This window comes from Entelurus aequoreus, linkage group LG18 (assembly GCF_033978785.1).
Source record: "Entelurus aequoreus isolate RoL-2023_Sb linkage group LG18, RoL_Eaeq_v1.1, whole genome shotgun sequence".
Taxonomy (NCBI): domain Eukaryota; kingdom Metazoa; phylum Chordata; class Actinopteri; order Syngnathiformes; family Syngnathidae; genus Entelurus; species Entelurus aequoreus.
The window spans coordinates 33,085,885-33,107,332 of record NC_084748.1 but is presented as its reverse complement, the minus strand read 5'-3'; the positions used below and the strand labels follow the sequence as shown (position 1 = coordinate 33,107,332).

Below are 21,448 nucleotides of genomic sequence, written 5' to 3'. Positions count from 1 at the left end.
TTACGGTGCGGATGTTCTCCCGAAATGTGTTTGTCATTCTTGTTTGGTGTGGGTTCACAGTGTGGCGCATATTTGTAACAGTGTTAAAGTTGTTTATACGGCTACCCTCAGTGTGACCTGTATGGCTGTTGACCAAGTATGCCTTGCATTCACTTATGTGTGTGAAAAGCCGTAGATATTATGTGACTGGGCCGGCACACAAAGGCAGTGCCTTTAAGGTTTATTGGGGCTCTGTACTTCTCCCTACGTCCGTGTACACAGCGGCGTTTTAAAAAGTCATACATTTTACTTTTTGAAACCGATACCAATAATTTTGAAACCGATACTGATAATTCCCGATATTACATTTGAAAGCATTCATTAATATCGGCAGCCCGATATTATCGGACATCTCTAGTAAAAAGACACAAAAAGTGCCTTAACGCCAACACTGGTATGTGTGTAAAGGTTTAAGTAAGTAATACTTGTCATTTTACCCTTATGGTACAATTTATCAGGCATGTACAGAATGCATTTATTATCATTAAAAGTGGTTTTGTAGGGTATTTTGCCAAACCACCGTCTTGGACTCTTGTCCCCTATATCAGCCCAATCTATCTGGAGTGGCCATGAAGCAGAGCACACGGCCACTTAAGCGCTAAGTGGACACGCACTTAAGTCGGAAAGGCTCGTTGAAGATTTCCCGAAGCAAGCCAAAAAGGCGGGTCGGCAATTTGTCACGCAATCTGTGGACAAGGAGGCTGAATACAGACCATGTGTAGGTGGGCGGGAAGAGCCTTAACGCCAGAACCCTAACCCAGCCTGATGGTTCCGATTGCTCTTTGCCCTACATTGCCTCAAATCTTGCTGACGTTTTTCCAAATTTACTTGCCTAAAGATGTGCTGGGCAGACCTTTACGCTGCTTTCAAGACCATGTGTGTGTCTGTAGCTTCTGTCACACTGCCTATCTGAGGCGGACATTTTCCCTTGTTGGGTCAAGGTGAACCGCAAATTTTTACAGTTTCATAGGTCGTGTCAGAGGTGTGAAAGGTGCACGGAAGGGAAAAACCATAAGTCAGAAAAAGGAATGTAAAGTTTGTCTTTAATTATGGGTTTGGGATAAACCGTCTTGCTGTGGTAAAGTAAATGCAGATTCTACTGTTACGTCTCTGATACGCCAATTTTGAGGTACATCTGTGTGAAAGACGCTTGTTTCCTCTTCTAACCTAGAGCAAGCAATGATAGCATTGACAGATTAGTCTGATAAACGCTCCAACAAATACAAATCCTAAGAGGGAGGCGTAAGGAGTTGTTAATATGTGTGAACAGCACCAGTAGCCTCAAAGGAATGAGATAAGAGCTGCGACAGAAGCAAGCACTACTCCAGAGATAAACCTCTTGCAACACAATGCAGATCTGCCACGTTTGCTTTGCTTGCCAAAAGGCAACTGGAGGTAAGTAATCATCGTTATCAGACGGCGTCGAGGGTAGGGCTGAAAACGAACGAGCAAATCGAATTTTACACGGTCATAAGCCACATCCGTAAACTACTACTGTTATGTGTGTGGTGTCAGAAGTGGGATGACTGTACGTAGTCCAAATCTGAAGGGAAAGATTACCCGTGTGCAATACGCATCAGAGATAGGTAAGCACTGGGACGGGGGTCGGCAAACTAAACTTAAATGAGAACAAGACAGAAATTATTTTATTTGACTCAAAAGTAAAACAGACTGCTCACCCCAGTGACATGGACCCCCTGGTGCCTTATTCCAGTGCTTTTCAACCACATTAGTGTGCTGTGAGATACAGTCTGGTGTGCCGTGGGAGATTATCTAATTTCACATATTTGGGTTAAAAATATTTTTTGCAAACCAGTGATTATAATCTACAAATTATGTGTTGTTGTTGAGTGTCGGTGCTGTCTAGAGCTCGGCAGAGTAACCGTGTAATACTCTTCCATATCAGTAGGTGGCAGCAGGTAGCTAATTGCTTTGTAGATGTCGGAAACAGCGGGAGGCAGCATGCAGGTAAAAAGGTATCTAATGCTTAAACCAAAAATAAACAAAAGGTGAGTGCCCCTAAGAAAAGGCATTGAAGCTTAGGGAAGGCTATGCAGAACGAAACTAAAACTGAACTGGCTACTAAGTAAACAAAAACAGAATGCTGGACAACAGCAAAGACTTACCGTGGAGCTAAGACGGCGTCCACAAAGTACATCCGAACATGACATGACAATCAACAATGTCCCCACAAAGAAGGATAAAAACAACTGAAATATTCTTGATTGCTAAAACAAAGTAGATGCAGGAAATATCACTCAAAGGAAGACATGAAACGGCTACAGGAAAATAGCAAAAAAAGAGAAAAAGCCACCAAAATAGGAGCGCAAGACAAGAACTAAAACACTACACACAGGAAAACAGCAAAAAAGTCCAAATAAGTCACGGCGTGATGTGACAGGTGGTGACAGTACACCTACTTTGAGACAAGAGCTATAGTGATGCATGGTTGGTTATGGTTTAAAGTCATATCCAACAATTGCGACAACGACTTTTTACTGTCAACTGAGTTTAGTTTTTTAATGATTTCTGCTGGTGGTGTGCCTCCGGATTTTTTCAACGCAAAAAATGTGCCTTGGCTCAAAAAAGGTTGAAAAACACTGCCTTATTCAACACCAACAGTCACAAATCTTGGATTTAAGTTCGACAAAGATTTTAAATTGGAGCAGCAGGTTAACTCCGTTGTACGATCTAGTTTTTATCATCTAAGACTTTTAGCAAAAATTAAATCAGTTTTATCTTTTAACGACTTTGAGCGGGTAATCCATGCTTTTATTTCATGACGTTTGGACTACGGCAACTCCCTCTATGTGGGTATCAACCATGCCTCAATCGCTCGATTGCAGTTAGTCCAAAATGCTGCTACTCGCCTTTTAACTGGCACTAAAAAAACATGAACACATCACCCCCATTTTAGAATCCCTTCACTGGCTCCCACTTCATTTTAGAATTCATTTGAAAATATTGTTGTTTGTTTTTAAATCTCTTAACGGATTAGCGCCACAATATATGTCAGACCTTTTAAACATGGACACCCTCACAAGGTCTCTGAGGTCAGCTGATCAGTTTCTTCTTGTCGTCCCAAAAACCCGTTTGAAATCCAAAAGTGATTGTGCATTTTCTGCTGTGGCTCCAAAACTTTGGAACAATATCCCTATTGTTATTCGGATGTCTCCCTCTTTAATGACTTTTAAATCACGTCTTAAAACATATTTTTTACGCTTTGGCTTTTAAAGCAGCATGAGAGTTGTGTGATTTTAGTCTATTTTATTTTCTCTGATGTATTTTATGAATTTACTCTTTTATAGTTAAATGTTTTATATTACTAACACTTCTAGTATGTTTGTCTTAACTTCTGTGCAGCACTTTGTGAAACTTCTATTGCTTTTTTAAATGTGCTATATAAATAAAGTGGATTGGATTGGATTGGCAACCCGCAGCTCTAGCGCTGTATGTGGCCCTTTAGCGTCGGCCGAGTGGCTCCCTGGAGTTTTTTCAAAAATGTATGAAAATGGAAAAAGATGGGGGAGGGGGAAATATATTTTTTGTTTTAATATGGTTTCTGTAGGAAGACAAACATGACACAAACCTCCCCATTTTTTAGAAAGCCCACTGTTTAATAGTATTTGTCGAGCACCGTTTTGTCCTACTAATTTCGGCAGTCCTTAAACGCACTGTTGACTGTGGCGCAACAGTTTGTTTACATGTATGACTGTCTCTGACGCTGCCACAGAAAGACGTGCTTTATGCCACTCCTTCTTTGTCTCATTTTGTCCACCAAACGTTTTATGCTGTGCGTGAATGCACAAAGGTGAGGTTTGTTGACGTTATTGACTTGTTGGAGTGCTAATGAGGCATATTTGGTCAGTGCATGATTGCAAGCTAATCGATGCCAACATGCTATTTAGGCTAGCTGTATGAACATATTGCATCATTATGCCTCATTTTGTATATTTGAGCTCATTTAATTTCCTTTACTTGTGTCCTCTGTGAATTTCATTTATATTTGTGTGTCTATGACATATTATCTGTGTGTAATATTGGCTGCATTTCTGATAGTTGTTTGTGTGCCGTGTTGTTCCAGACCACAGCAAACGTTAAACAGCTTGCTAAGATTGTATTAAAACCATTAGAAGAAGACAGCCTGACGTTTCCTTTAACTTGGACACACACATCTATACCTTTGGTAATTCTAAGCCAGTAATTTCCAGGAGTTATCTCACCCTCAGAGAAGCCTCCATTTTACTAATGTTTTCCAATGTTGTAAAAATGTGTAGAATAAATATTAAATGTCAACATTGCTGTCAACAAAGATTTGCATCAGCCTGCGACACATAGTCATTTTGATAGTAGGCTAATATAGCTAATATAGAGACTTACATCATGTGTTCCCTTCATTATAACACTTATATAAGGCTTTTAATTTTTTGCGACTCTTTTGTATTTTTGGTTCGATATGGCTCCTTTAACATTTTAGGTTGTCGACCCCTTCCTTAGGACAATTAGACATCGATATTCCTCTAGAATTGAGCTGCATTGCCAAAGACCCTTACAATTTTCTCGAAATTATACCTGAGTGAAAATCAGGATTTGATGGTACTAATTCTCAGTTCATCTTCTTTGTCTTCAGAAGTGTGATGATTAGCCGTGAGGTAATTCGTGGTGTCCCCCATTCGGAAAACCTGGTATCAGTCTGTTTGCCACAGGTTCTGAGTTGAGGGTACTGTAATATACTGTGCCAGAAGTGGGATGATTAGACATGCAGCCTTTGTGCAGATGGGTGAATCAAAAAGTTACATGGAAGCTTTGAGGGACATAGGTCTGCTTTGTGGATTTGGCTACCATGTTAAAAGTCTTTACACTTTAGTCTGAGCCTTTTCGACCTGGGTATGAACTTTGGTAAAGGATACTTCTCTTTAGGATTCTGCGACAAATGGTGTCAGAAGTGGGATGATTACAAATGTGCTGTGTATGAAATGTGTGAAACACAAAACTAAATAGAATTGGACACCTGTGAGAGACAAAGGTCTGTTTTTTATGGCTACCATGTTTAAAAACCATTAAACTTTAACTGAGATTTTTAAGCCTGGATATAAAACTAGGTCAAGGATATTCTTCTCTTTAAGGGTTTCAGAAGTGGGATAATTAGACTCTCAGGGTCTATGGAGGTAGGTGAAGCACAAAGATTAATTTGGGACACCTATGAGGGACATTGTTATGTTTTGTAAATTTTGCTATCATGATAAACATACTTACATTTTATTCTAAACCTTTTAGACATTGGTTTAAATCTGGGTTAAATATACTTCTCTTTAAGGTTATAAAACAAATGGTGTCAGAAGTGGGATGATTAGACATGACATGTCTATGGAGATGGGTAAAGCACAAAGATGGATAGAATGGGACACCTGTGAGGGCTACATCTGTTTTATTTAAATGTTTCTAACATGTTAAAATGCCTTAGATTTTAGACCTGGATTAAGGATACATCTATTTAAGGCTCTACAACACTCAGAAGGGGGACGATTAGACACAGTGGCCTCGCTAGTTGCAAGGACAGGGGAACCCTGTTTAATCGACATGGGAGAAGTACAAGGATAATAGGAATGGGACCCCTCACAACAATTAGACCCAGGTTGAACTCTGGGTTGAGGGTGTTTGGATTTTTTTGCAACGAATGATTACAGAAGTTGGACAATTTGCCGTGAGACCATTTGTGATGTTGCTGTTTGGAAGGAGAAGTGATACCTGTGCAATAGATTTTGGAGTTGGGTGAAGCAAGACGATAATTGGAATGAAGCACCTTTGAGGGACATGAGTCCGCCTCCAGAATTTTACAAGCATGCCAAAAAGCCTGGCACGTTAGCGTCAGAAGTGGGATGACTATGCATGAGCCCATCTGTGGCATGAGTGAGACATGGTCCTGCCCAATTCCGGTAGTCGTAAAACGTTTTTACAGACTTGTTCCAAGTTAGACATAGAACATGTAACCACTAATAAGAAAGTAACATTATTACGATTAAAAGGCCACAGAGGAGTTTAAAAGTGCATAATTCACTTTTGCAAGTTTTGACAGTGACTAAGGACTTAAATCAGCATCAATTTTGGAAAATGACTGGTTGATAGATGTATCAGTGAAAGTTTGATGACAGTCAGTGTTTGTGTGGGTTTTTACAAGTTAAAAAGTAGAAGTGATAGATGAGGTGTAAGTTGACAGACTAGCTGTTCTGCTCCGGATTAGCCTGGTGGAGTTTACAGTACGGGCTGTGTGGAAAAACGGTTATTTCTCACCCACAAGTGAGATGAAACGCCAGAGCTAGCTCACAGACAACTATGACTCAACACGCGCTGTCATAAATCAACCTTTTGGACTTAAAGTACAACATTTGGATGGTGATTACATTCCTGGAGCACATGTGCTCACAGAGACCCCCTTGCAGTCACCCAGTGAGGAAGTGTGACTGACATTCAAAGGCCAGCGTTAATCGCAAACAGGCAATTAGGTTTGTCTTTTCGTTATTGGATCCTCGGGGGAAGTGGGCCACACACGTTTTCGCAATTTCTGTCAGCGTTTGATTACATTTGACGTGCTGATTTTAATGTGAAGTTGTCAAAGCCGTAGCATTTTTTCTTTTTACAGATATTGTTTACTTTTTCCATCTATTTTAGTCATTTAGAAAGGTGAAGAACAACATGTAGGCAGATACTTTATTATATGACGATGGATACAATGTTAATATGCTAACAACTGTGATGCTAACATGTGGCCAAAATTCCCTTAAGGACTATACATCCATCTATCAGTCGGCTAATATCCTAAAATACAACGTAGTGTTAAGCAACTATCTATAAATACTGCTTCACATTAGAATAGTTACTAAATGATAATATGCTAATGGTCTGTATGCTAGCACCTAGTACAGGGTAGGCAACCCAAAATGCTGAAAAAGCTGCATGGGGCCAAAAGTACAAAAAACAAATCTGTCTGGAGCTGCAAAAAATTAAAAGCCTTGTATGAGTCTTAGCAGCAGCCTAAGCAGGGAAGCCCAGACTTCCCTCTCCCCAGCCACTTCGTCCAGCTCTTCCCGGGGGATCCCGGGGCGTTCCCAGGCCAGCCGGGAGACATAGTCTTCCCAACGTGTCCTGGGTCTTCCCCGTGGCCTCCTACCAGTCGGACGTGCCCTAAACACCTCCCTAGGGAGGCGTTCAGGTGGCATCTTGACCAGATGCCCGAACCACCTCATCTGGCTCCTCTCGATGTGGAGGAGCAGCGGCTTTACTTTGAGCTCCTCCTGGATGGCAGAGCTTCTCACCCTATCTCTAAGGGAGAGCCCCGCCACCCGGCGGAGGAAACTCATTCCGGCCGCTTGTACCCGTGATCTTGTCCTTTCGGTCATAACCCAAAGCTCATGACCATAGGTGAGGATGGGAACGCAGATCGACTGGTAAATTGAGAGCTTTGCCTTCCGGCTCAGCTCCTTATTCACCACAACGGATCGATACAGCGTCCGCATTACTGAAGACGCCACACCGATCCGCCTGTCGATCTCACGATCCACTCTTCCCTCACTCGTGAGCAAGACTCTTGAGTTACTTGAACTCCTCCACTTGGGGCATGTTTGCAAACACACCGTCCGCGCCTGAAAGGTGATTGGTGGAGAATGAGGAAGTGGTTTTTTGTATCCGGCGTGGAAGCGCGTACTCACGGAGACTAAGGCCATGTCTACACTAAAGTCGTTTAACCCCTTAAACGAATAATGATTTAGCCTAAGCCCCGTGTCAGCCACACTAAACCAGCGTTTAAGGTTCCCCTCCTCGGGCAAATTTTTACACAGGTAAGTCAGCAGTCTAATTCTTGAATCTCCGGCACTTAGCTATGTATGGATTCATTTGATCGTTTACAAAGTGAGTTCGGAGAGGAAGTGACTCCAGAAAGACCTCGCCCACACAGGAAGTGACATCAGAAAGAACGCGCCATAGCCAGCTTCATAATAAAGCGGTTTCGTAACTCGGAGCTAACCACTGGAAATATGGAGGCGAGTCATCCAGACATGCCCGTGTTTCTCCTTCCGTCTGTACAGACGCTTGTGGAAATCACACATGAATACCTTAACAGAAAGTGATTGCAGCTATTTGGGATACAACACTTCTCAGACGAGAACTTTCGAATGTCCGGGCGGGTCTGCTGTGTTTCTACTAAGCGAAAAACTTCGTCCATTTGTCGAAGGAGAGTCAACGAGAATGTGAGCTCCCGTGGATGTGATAAAAAAGGTAGCGTGTGTTTTGTATTACCTGGCCGTCGAGGAAAACAGAGAATGCATTTGGACTGCCAAAGCAGACTGTATCAGTTATTGTCCGCCATGTATGTCGCGGACTCAACGTCTAGGTCAGGGGTGGGCAATTAATTTTTACCGGGGGCCGCATGAGCAACCCGAGCACTGCTGGAGGGCCACACCGACAATATTTAATTTAAATTTTGCTTAAATTATTTTTGATGTACCGTAAGATAAAAAATAATAATATTTTAATTCAACATAACTTATCTTTATACAAAAGCAGATGGCTTTTGATGGTTTTATTTTTAACACTTTCTTACACAACATTTCCTGATGTATAATACCATGCAAAAATTTCAATTTCTGTCACTTTATCCTGCATCCTCTTTGTTGTGAACGTAGCACGCCTGTAAGGTAATTGGCGAAGAAGGAGGAAGCATTGCTGTTGCGGAAATGAGGTGTGAGGATAGCTGTGCGTGTGGAAAGAACGAGATAAGTTGAGCTGTGTTAGTATAGGTTGCTCTATAAAAGTTTAAAAAGAGCGTCAGACTTGGTGTGCACTTCTTCTGGACGCTACAATTGATGTCAGAAGTGGGATGAAATGCCTCCCAGTTTGCCTTGCCATCAAACCTGGGAGTCTTCATTGAGGGCGGAATTCCCCCATGGCAAGCACTGTGAGCTGCACCTGTAGACACTGCCTCTCTCTCTGTCTGTCTCTCTCTCTCTCTCTCTCTCTCTCTCTCTCTCTCTCTCTCTCTCTCTCTCTCTCTCTCTCTCTCTCTCTCTCTCTCTCTCTCTCTCTCTCTCTCTCTCTCTCTCTCTCTCTCTCTCTCTCTCTCTCTCTCTCTCTCTCTCTGCGGCAAGCTCCTCACGTGGCACTAACCTCTCGATGACGTAGCAGGCTGCGCACACAATTAAGCAGTGCAGTATGCGCAAAGTTTTACTTCTGCCACCAATTGTAGCGTCCAGAAGAAGTGCACACCAAGTCTGACGCTCTTTTTAAACTTTTATTGAGCACACGGCTTTACCTTTACTTGGCAGTCCATGTCTTGTTGAAAACACGCCATTCGTCATCACCTTTTCTTTTTTTAGCGTCTCTGGGATAACCGGGCGGACCGCCCATAAATAACACTTTTCAAAATAAAAGCAGCACAGTTGTATTGCACGCACGACAAAGATGTTTTTTTAAATGTATTTTGTAATTTATGATTGCCGCTGCGCGCACAAGCATACGTCCACACGGAAGTAATACAAATAACACTTTTCAAAACAAAAGCAGCACCGTTGTATTGCACACTCGAGATAGATACTTTTTTAAATGTATTTTGTAATTTATGATTGGCCTCACGCGGGCCGGACAGGGACGTACACAGGGCTGGATGCGGCCCACGGGCCGCAGAATGCCCAGGTCTGGTCTAGGTCCAGAGTATATAAAGTCACCAAAAACTAATGGACAATGAAGGTGAAGGCAAAAGAGTGAGTAGTGTCCTGACCAGATATCTAGATCCTTAGTTTCATTGATGTAAAATGTTCTTTATAGACTTAGACTTAGACAAACTTTAATGATCCACAAGGGAAATGTTCAACACAGTAGCTCAGTTACAATGATGGAAAGTGTAAGGACAATGCAGGTATAAATAGACTAAATATAACAATTACCATGTACAATATTACAGTATATGTGACAGCAGCAGCATAAAATAGAGAGTAGATCCAGCAGAAAATAGAAAATAGACATTAGAAACAAAGAGAAGTATCACATTGTTTACGTGTCTAATAAAGATTTGATTAATTTATGATGGCTCAGGTGTGATTCACTACAATAGGGCCCCACAGCACACTGGATTCCAGTTAATTGAAATACCACAACACTGGATATTGTTCAGATAAGTTACATTTAAGAACTTGCACACAAAGCAACACTGGAGGTGACTATGACGTGTGCATTTTCCGCGCATGCGTACTAGGTCGCGTTGCGCCGGCGGACGGAGGGAACAGGGGGTCTTAAACGGTGGCATTGTTGTGTGTGTGGAGACGGATAAGGTTAGGTGGGATTTACCCTGGATAACCTTATCCGTCTTAGTGTAAACGGGGCCTAAAGTGTGTACACGGGAGGTAAAACTGTTGGAATTGTGCCATTTGTTATCATAAGATTGGTAATAAAAGTTAAAAATAGCATGGAACTTTGTGTGATTTTTTTATGGAGGCTACAATATATTATATTAACTTTATTTGTTTTTAAGTAAAAAAACAACTTATATTCAAGGTGTGGCGGTAATAAAAATGCCGTATTCAATTACACTAAGGGGAAACCCTGCAAGTCCTATAATAGTTTTATTTGCTTTTACTGTTTTCTTATTCACATGCAACCCCCCAACTTCTTCAAATATTTTCAAACTTGTTCCAAATGTTTGTGCTGATTGTTGCTGTTAGAAAATGTGTGCCCCGACTTAAACAAGTTGAAAAACTTATTCGGGTGTTACCATTTAGTGGTCAATTGTACGGAATATGTACTTCACTGTGCAACCTACTAATAAAAGTCTCAATCGATCAATCAATGCTGTTGTGTTTTTAATGCTATCGACATTTTATTGTTCACTTTATTGTGACAAATGCTCCTGTCCGCTGTGTGCACACCTCCACCTGTCTCCACACACTGCCATCACCCTACTGTACTGCTGCACCCTTCATACTGTAGATTCAGCTTTATCTTAAACGTGTATGTGTGTATGTATGTATGTATGTATGTGTGTATGTGTGTGTGTGTGTGTGTCTGTGCCACCACTCACTGTACCTCTCTCTTTCTTTTCTGTGTCCTCACAGCATGTGATTGCCATCCCGTGGGTGCCGCCGGCAAAACCTGTAACCAAACCACAGGACAATGTCCCTGTAAAGACGGTGTGACGGGTATCACGTGCAACCGCTGCGCTAAAGGCTACCAGCAGAGCCGCTCGCCCATTGCTCCCTGCATAAGTACGTGAAAGCAGATTTGACCAAGAAATGTGATATTTTAATATCATGCTGTCTGCTACACGCGTCAATGTGAACACGCTTTATTACACACGATGGCAGGACTTAGTTTACAAAGCCCAGTGGCTAAATTTATTTCATTACTTTTTTATTCATGTGAAACGATTTTTATACTTTTTTGGTCAAACTTGAATTTGATGCATGTTTTGTACTAAAACAAATCATAATATATATAATATATAATTAATATTATATAATTTATGTATAAATTATATATGATTATATACATACATATATGTATGTTTATATAATTTACGTTAGGTCAGGAAAAAACACAGAGGCTATTTCATCCCTACAAGTCTGTTTCAGGGAGCAGAGAACCCTGAGAAACAGGCTTGTCAGGATGAAATAGCCTCTGTGTTTTTTCCTGACCTAACGTATATTCTGTTCTACCCTGGATATATATATATATATATATATATATATATATATATATATATATATATATATATATATATATATATATATATATATATATATATATATATATATAGATATATATTATATAAATTATATAATTTTATTTATATAGGTCGGTAAATCTTTTGGTTCAACACGATTCGATTCGATTCTCGGGGGTCATGATTTGCTTCAGATTTGATTCTCGAGTCAAAATCAATAGTTTTTTAAATAAAATAGTTAAAAAAAATGTTTTATCGATTAAGAATCGTTACAAATAAGAATCGTGATTCATTCGAAAATACTTTTTTTTTTACACCCCTAATATATATATATATATATATATATATATATATATATATATATGAATGTACAAATTGTATAAATTCCGATTAGGATTTGAATCCAGTATCACTGCCTTTCCAGGCCAGAACTAAAAACGTGCACCACGAACCAGTGAGACTGTGCAGGGAAATTTGTGTAATCAGTGACAGAGCAGGAAGCAGCTAGTCATATGTTTACGGTAAAATTCTGTATGAAACTCCCTGTCATTTATTTATTGACATTTTACATGCGCTCGGATCGCAGGGCCCTACACGCACAGCGCGTGGTCCGTGTATTGGGAGCCTTTTCGACAAAAGTGATAAAATGTAATAAATTAACACTGAATATGGTTTCATTCCAGATTTTAGAATTCACAATAAAATGTCGGTCTATTTTTAATATAATTTTTTTACTGTGTAAAACCACAAGTTTTTATTATACATTTTGGGGACAATTTTGAATGCTATAGTGCTGTATGTAAAATGCAAAACTTGGAAAAAAAATATGTATATAAAAGAAATACCAATTTAAAATAAAAATAAAAATTACTTTTTATAATTACCATAAAAAATCTATTCTTCACGTAAGCAGACACTAAATAGTGTAAACAATGCTTAAGTGCCTGCGATGAGGTGGCGACTTGTCCAGGGTGTACCCCGCCTTTCGCCCGATTGTAGCTGAGATCGGGGTCGCGGGGGGCGCTGGAGCCTAAGGGAATAAGCGGTACAAAATGGATGGATGGATGGATGCTTAAGTGCTACCGAGGTATGCTAAGGCCGATGCATATGGATTATACACCATGCCTAATAAAGTACTATTTCTAAATACAGCATGTTTAAAAGTATTCATGCATATTGTTTTAAGTAAGACAAAATTATTGAATGAATGGGTATTTGAATTCAACAGTCACATTAATTGTGAGGACTGTGATGGGTTGCAGCGCTCCAAAACCACCAGTCATAAATCTGCAGAGACGTTGGCGGCCAATTTGGCTCAACGCCGATGTTTAACATTGAGTTGGGAAAGCATTCCGTTTTTTATTGAGCCATCAGTCATGAAATGTCAGATTTATTTTAAACGCTGAGGTGATTCAAATCGGTTGCTTTTTCTATCGGCGTGTTCACCTGTGCACAGCTGAGACTTCCTTTCTGCATGTGTGCCTTTGACACTTTGGTTTGACTTCTTCATCCAATTGGTTATTTCAAAGCCCCGCTTTTTCCCGCAAGCCTCAGAAGGCGTTAGATGCCTTCATACTTGGCGGTGCAAAGGCGAGCCAAGGGCAAGCGCAGCAGCTCAAGAAAAACAAAGAAACAATTGTTTTAATCGCACAAAAATTATTGATGGTATAGTGTCAGGTTCAAACACTGATGACATCTATTAAACAAGACAAGAAGCAAAGAATCAAACAGACAGAATTCAATTTGGCTCAGTGAGGAGAAACGTGTACATCTGTACCCTTGTAGAGTGTCAAAGATTGTACGCCTCCTCTTTTATTTGGACTTTCCCTGATTACATGGCAACAGCTGTTTCTAAGGGACGGTGGTCGTAAACAGCCATCGCCCTTGATTAATACAGTTCAAACAAAAGGTCGTAAACACTTCACAGAAAAGGTCGTAAAACAGTTCAAAGAAGCAGTGCCTGGAGGGGAGTCTGGTCCTGCTTCCTCTTCGATTTGTAGATCTCGGGTCAAGACAATATCTTTCTGTTGATTACAATACATGAAAGAAACAGAACACCTTCATGTTGCTTCCCATCCTACACAGTGGAGTTTTACAAGCCTTCTTCTTGGTAGGTTCAAAGACAGCTTTTGTCTTTTGGCGGGAACTCATTGCAGCACAAAGTTTTGTGATAACTTGAATATAATTATTCTAACATATAGAACAGTGGTATTCACCAAGTACCACCTCAGAAAACACTTGGCTCTTCATACGACCAACATTGAAATACAGTAGCGCAGCAGACCTAAATATTCATTCAAAACAAGGCAGAGGTTTTATTTCACAAGTATTTTTAATATGTTGGGCCACTTTAACATTAGACACAGTTTGAACAGTAACATAGTGTTTAAATATTTCAATTCAGCGATTCTTTGCGTACCACTAGATGGAGCTCGTACCACAGTTTGAGAATCACTGGTGTAGAAAGTTTAGGGTTGGGAAAACATTGAAAGTGTTGGAACATTTTGCCCTAAATATGTTAAAGAAAATCATTAAAGAACTAGCTCAATTTGCAAAGCGGAACTTGCTCTTCATGGCAGTATGTCGGGTATATGGGACCATTTAAAGCCGAGGTATGTCGGACGACACAGGAGTTAGCTTGTTACTTAGCTAGCTAAATATTTCTGGATGAAGTACAGTCGTCCCTCGCCACATTGTGCCTCGAAATTTGCTGATTCATTCTATCGCGGGTTTTTATTTTCAGACATAATGTGTATACCTGCATAATTAGTAGGGATGTCCGATAATATCGGACTGCCGATATTATCTGCCGATAAATGCTTTAAAATGTAATATCGTGAATTATCGGTATCGGTTTCAAGATTATCGGTATCGGTTTCAAAAAGTAAAATTTATGAGTTTTTAAAACGCCGCTGTGTACACGGACGTAGGGAGAAGTACAGAGCGCCAATAAACCTTAAAGGCACTGCCTTTGCATGCCGGCCCAATCACTTAATATCTACAGCTTTTCACACACACAAGTGAATGCAAGCATACTTGGTCAACAGCCATACAGGTCACACAGGTGGCCGTATAAACAACTTTAACACTGTTACAATTATGCACCACACTGTGAACCCACACCAAACAAGAATGATAAACACATTTCGGGAGAACATCCGCACCGTAACACAACATAAACACAACAGAACAAATACCCAGAACCCCTTGCAGCACTAACTCTTCCGGGACGCTACAATAACACCCCCCCCCCCCCCCCCCCGCTAAAAATATTTGACTCTTCGGTTTTTACCTGCAAAAATATAAAAAGAGCTCTAGCATGTCGATATTAGCATACTTTGGACACCCCTGGTGGGCTGATACTCTGATATTTCCACTTGGGCCAAAAAAAATATAAAAATAATAACAAAAAATAATTCCTACTTTGCAGAAATTAATTTAATAATGCGGAATCGGGAATGTTGTTTGAAAGTTTCCTACTTTGGATGCAGCAAATGATGAAAGTTGCATTTGTGTGCTTTGGTCCTGGAGCAGAGATTCCTGTTACACCGCCTACACCTGCAGTCAGCAGTACAGAAGAGCCCTCGGGTAAGTCAAATATCATATCTACCCTGTGCATAGAACAGTAAGTACATTATTCCCCACATGCCTGAGCTTAATATTAGGTCTTACTCCTGCATGTTAGTGGCTGGTGAACCGAGGATGTCGTTGTGGCTTGTGCAGCCCTTTGAGACACTTGTGATTTAGGGCTATATAAATAAACATTGATTGATTGATATTGAAACACATAAGCAGAAACCCTGGTATAAATAACTGTATATACTGTACATATTACTTTATACTGCAACGGTTCTGCAAGCCATTAATAGGCAATTATGATCATTTACAAATGATGTAGGTCAGGCCATGTGCATTTTATTATACGACTTTTATTATTCAACAGTATATTAGAATGATGGTGATGGTGATGGAAAGCATCTCTAAATTGTGTGACTTTTTTATGGAGCCAGAACACCGCCTGTAAGTTTTCGTATTGGAAAAAAAACAAAACTTGGCATTGTAGAACAAATTGACACTGAAAGAAGTATTGCAAAACATTGGTTTGAGAAGTGAAACATTCAAAAAAAGAGTGCCGACAATAATACATAAATGTTTTTAATTCAATCGAAAAATAAAAACATTGTATTTCAGGTAAAGTTGCTCAATTTTCAGACAATTATATGATTAATTGATATTTTACTATTAAAGTATTGCATTATTATTAGTGCTGTCAAAGTTATTGTGTTAACTCATGCTATTAATCACAAACATTATTGTAATAATCGTGTATATATTTATTTTGAGCGTGCTTCTCAATTATTTTCCGTTACGCCACCCTAGGAAAAGAACATATCAAATTGTTTCTGCAGACAGTAAAATTGTATCCTCATTATCGTTAAAGAAAACATCAACAGAGAATAACTGTATTAACATTGTTTTTTAGCCCGTACCAGAGAATATTTAAACTGCATCAATTTGCCTGAGACTAAACGATAAATAAATCCTTATTTAAACTATGAACATTTTTGACCGACTTGAACCATTTGATACTGAAACATAAAATTGAATAAACTCAATAAAAATGTTTAAAAAAACTAAAATTGATCAGCAACAGGAAGACAATATATAAAACATTTTAACCTTCAAAACAAAAATAAATATGACAATTTGTGCTGGGTTTTTTTTAAATTTGAATCAAAATGAGGAAGTGAAGAATAATGGCTACAAGAAGCACATTTTAGTACACAGCTTTTCAAAGCATGATACTGATAAAGCATGTTCCCAAAGCATGTTTTGTGCAAATAAATGGTGTACAGTCAAGTAAAACATTTTTAAAATGTCCATCTATAACATCCTGACAGTTAAACTGCATTTGTGTTAAAATATTGGGGACTTTAAGGTTATTTAAAATGCGATTAATCAAATCTCAAAAGTGTGAATAATCAATTTTTTTTTAAATGCAATCATTTGACAGCACTGAATATAAGATACTTTTTGGGATGGAAAGCACCCCTAAAATGTGTAAAATTTTCATTGAACAAAAAATGGACAGCAACATTTTGTTTAAAATAAAAATACTAACAATTTATTTATGCATATATTAAATAAAAAAATATGAATATGTGTTTTAGATACATTTTCAAAATTCTGAGACAATTACATAATTAACTGATATTTTATTATTACAGTATATTATTAGGGCTGTCGAACGCATTTGGCAAAATGACAATGCAAAATATTAAACTTGCTCAATCGTTATTTTGTAGTTTTTCTAGGATTCCCACAAAATAACTATTGCATGAATCATGTATGAACGCAGATTCATTCATTTATACTTCAAAATCCACCTCAATAGAATTTTAGCTAAACCGAATAAATGGCATGCATTTAAATAACACATTTTTAGAAAATGACAATAAAATTGATTTTGCCTCAAAATATATGAAGTCTAAGTTTCAATTATGCACAGTAATTTACTGTGATTAATCAAAATGAAAAAGTGTGATTCATCTGATTTGTAAAAAAAATGTTAGATGCAGATTGGCTGGTATACATAATGATCCGTGTACATCCTGTTCTTTTGATTTCGAATTTTTCAATGTAAATCCCCCCAAAACATGTAGGCCATTTCTTCTATTTTTTATTTCTGAAACAAAAGTTGGACAACTATTTAATGACACTTTTTTAAAACGACAATAGGACTCCTGTTGAACAACCGCTATGCTAAAAACATGCTAAACGCGAAGGAAAAACTAAAATGGTTTGTGTACCTTCCGTTCATTCTATTTCCAATTCTGAAAAACAAATCAAAAAACAAAGTTAGGGCCGTTTTTTTATTTTTACTGTATAAGTCAGATTGGAAAACAAACAAAAAAGGGTTGATTTTCATTCAAATATTGACATAACATTTGATTTTGTGCTGTTTTCCTTTTATGGATTTTTTTTTTTCCAGGTAAACACAAAAATCTAATTCATGTTTATCCAAAATGCAAAAATGCATGTTTATCTATGTGATGACAAATTGAACTGGAAGCAGTATTTTAGCTTGTGGGCGGTATAGCTCGGTTGGTAGAGTGGCCGTGCCAGCAACTTGAGGGTTCCAGGTTCGATCCCAGCTTCCGCCATCCTAGTCACTGCCGTTGTGTCCTTGGGCAAGACGCTTAACCCACCTGCTCCCAGTGCCACCCACACTGGTTTACATGTAACTTAGATATTGGGTTTCACTATGTAAAGCGCTTTGAGTCACTAGAGAAAAAGCGCTATATAAATATGATTCACTTCACTTTTCCTTCGTGTTTAGCATGTTTTTAGCATAACGCTAACACCTTTGTTCAGGTCCGTGTACTTTCTGTTCATTCTATTTCGAATTCTTAAAACTTCGGGCCATTTTTTCTATTTTCATTTCCTAAACAAAAGTTGGACAACTATTTAATTACACTTTTTTAAAACGACAATAGGACTCCTGCTGAACAAAGGTGTTACCGTTATGCTAAAAACTATAGCTAAAATACTGCTTCCGGTTCAATTTGTCATCACACAGATAAACACGCATTTTTGCATTTTGGATGAACATATATTCGATTTTTGTGTTTATCTGGAAAAAAAAATCCATAAAAAGGAAAAGAGCACAAAATCTATTTTTATAGCAATATTTTAATGAAAATCAACCCTTTCATGTTTGTTTTCAAATCTGCCGTATGTAGTAAAAATCGAAAAACGGCCCTAACTTTGTTTTTTGATTTGCTTTACAGAATTGGAAATAGAATGAACGGAAGGTACACGGACCCATAATTGTTGTCACATTAGTCAACAATCCTTGTAACAGTTGAGTTGAAACAGTAAAATAGTTCTTAGTCCACTATCTTGCATACGCATTAAATATGGACATAAATGAAACATGCATTCTTAACACAAAGTTAAGTGAGCAAAAGTTGATGGATTGTAATTGACAGCACTTATGTGCTTTTTGCACAAACAATAGGTGATGACTAAAAGTACAAGTGATTGAAGGAGTGTGTTTTGGAACCCCTTGAGTCACGTGACACCGCCATCCAGGCCCGAGGTGTGTTCGTAAGCGCTTCCTGCAGCTTTCGCCGTGGCCTCCGAGGGCCCGAAACATTCCCCCGGACAGCTTTGATTGACGGCACAGTCACTGCCTCACGCTGCAGCTCCGCCTCTTTTCTTTACCACCCGCTGCTTTTTCCCCCTCCCCCTCCATCTCCATCGTCTCCGTCTGTTTCACGCTTTGTGTTGACGTGACAGCGTGTGTGGTGCAGAGCCAGAATATGTGCACTTCCCCCCACACCCCACTTGACACGATACCGTTTTGGAATGTCTCCTCAACTCGGCAAGGGGCGACGCGGTGAAAAAGCGAACAATAAAAAGTATCGGAAAAAATATTTGCTCGGTGCAGATCCTGCTGTAACTAAACTGTAATCATGGCCTGTCATGGACGTGTTGGAATGCATGGACTGGTGTAAACACAACCTGCAACCATCATGTTGGACCACGTCGTTAGAGATCATCTAATCACGCCGGAGAATTCCCGGATTTCCCTCGTCTACGTTCGAGAGTCTGTTTGAATTTGAGCAGATGGCAAAGTGGACTTTTCTGACGCCATGACGTGCCAAGGCTGCGGACCAACTTGCATATTTACACTTTGAGACCCCCTGGAAGGTTCTCTGAACTTACTTATGCTTCTTCTTGAGCAGCTACCATCTTGTTGGATGTGGCATCGTAAACATGGTGAACACGCGTGGGGATTTTATTGGAGTAACAAGTTTCCACTAAGGTCGTCATAAACACGACTCTTAGGAGGAAATGTTTTTTTCAATTGTTCGTCAAAAAAAAGTTGTCATTTTTGGAGAATTATCTTGTGGCATTTCAAGAAAAAAATCGCAATCAGGCTAAAATTATTTCAGTAACGGTCCTGTAAAAGGTTTTAATATTACATAAAAAAGTATTCTCCGTGAATAAAGTATTTCGGGGTTTTTTTCTGACAAAATGTCCCAATATGAAAAAAGTTAATCTTATGAGAAAAAAAGTTAACAAAAAAAATATCAAAATCAAACAGAAATGTTAAAAACATTTTTTAGAAAACGTAATCTGACAAAAAAAAGTTCACAGGAAAATATTTTAGAAGTTGTAATCCAACATAAATTAAAGGTATTTTACTTCCAAAAAGTCGTAATCTTATGAGAAAGAATTCAACAGACAAAATATTAGAAGTTGTAATAAACAGTCAACTTTTTTTTACTTCCAAAAAGTCGGAATCTTATGTAAAAAAAAGTGAAAAGAAAAATATTAAAGGTCGTAATTTTTTACAAAAAGTTGGAATCTAATGACAAAAAAAAGTTAACAGAAACAAATATTAAAAGTCATGATTAAAAAGTAATCTTTTTTATTTCTACCAAAAAGTTGGAATCTTATGTGAAAAATGTTAAGAGAAAAATATTAAATGTCGTAATCAAACGTAAACCGTTTTTTTTGTTTTTGTTTTTTTAAAGTCGGAATCTTTTGCGCAAAAAGTTAAAAGGAAAATATTTTTAGAGGTTGTAATCCAACATAAATTACATTTATTTTACTTCCAAAAAGTTGTGGTCTTATGTAAAAAAAAGTTAAAAGAAAAATATTAAAGGTCGTAATTTTGTAATTTTTTTTTACAAAAAATTGGAATATAATGACAAAAAAAGTTAACAGAAACAAATATTAAAAGTCATGATTAAAAAGTAATCTTTTATTTCTACCAAAAAGTTGGAATCTGATATGAAAAATGTTAACAGAGAAACATTCTAAAAGTTGGAATGAAACGTAAATCTTTTTTTTTGTTTTTTGTTTTTTTAAAGTCGGAATCCTTTATTTTATCCATTTTTAGAGGTTGTAATCCAACATAAATTACATTTATTTTACTTCCAAAAGGTCATAGTCTTATGAGAAATAATTTAACAGACAAAATATTAGAAGTTGTAATCAAACAGTCAACTTTTTTTATTTCCAAAAAGTCCGAATCTTATGTAAAAAAAGTTAAAAGAAAAATATTAGAGGTCGTAATTTTGTAATATTTTACAAAAAGTCAGGTGTTTTTGGTTTGTTTTTTAAAGTCGGAATCTTTCACATAAAAAGTTATCAGGAAAACATTTTTAGAGGTTGTAATCCAACATAAATTACATTTATTTTACTTCCAAAAAGTCGTAGTCTTATGAGAAAGAATTTAACAGACAAAATATTAGAAGTTGTAATCAAACAGTCAACTTTTTTTAGTTTGAAAAAGTCGGAATCTTATGTAAAAAAAAGTTAAAAGAAAAATATTAGAGGTCGTAATTTTGTAATTTTTTACAAAAAGCTGGAATCTAATGACAAAAAAAAGTTAACAGAAACAAATATTAAAAGTCATGATTAAAAAGTAATCTTTTTTATTCTTACCAAAAAGTTGGAATCTTATGTGAAAAATGTTAACAGAGAAAAATATTAAAAGTCGTAATCAAACGTAAATCTTTTTTTTTTTTTAAGTCGGAATCTTTTGCAAAAAAATTTCACAGGAAAACATTTTAGAAGTTGTAATCCAACATAAATTTAATTTATTTTACTTCCAAAAAGTCGTAGGCTTATGACAAATAATATAACCAAAAAAATATTAGAAGTTGTAATCAAACAGTCAACTTT

The 21,448-nt window shown here is 38.0% G+C and overlaps 1 protein-coding gene across 1 annotated transcript in view; it reads left to right on the top strand.

Moving 5' to 3' along the window:
* The window catches only part of LOC133634052 (netrin-1), a 186,980-nt gene that overhangs the window by 128,363 nt on the left and 37,169 nt on the right, over nucleotides 1-21,448 (top strand). Inside the window, exons 3-4 of the mRNA XM_062027004.1 lie at nucleotides 11,139-11,288; nucleotides 15,281-15,334. Coding sequence (XP_061882988.1) covers nucleotides 11,139-11,288; nucleotides 15,281-15,334 — 204 coding nt within the window. The remainder of the gene's footprint in view (nucleotides 1-11,138; nucleotides 11,289-15,280; nucleotides 15,335-21,448) is intronic.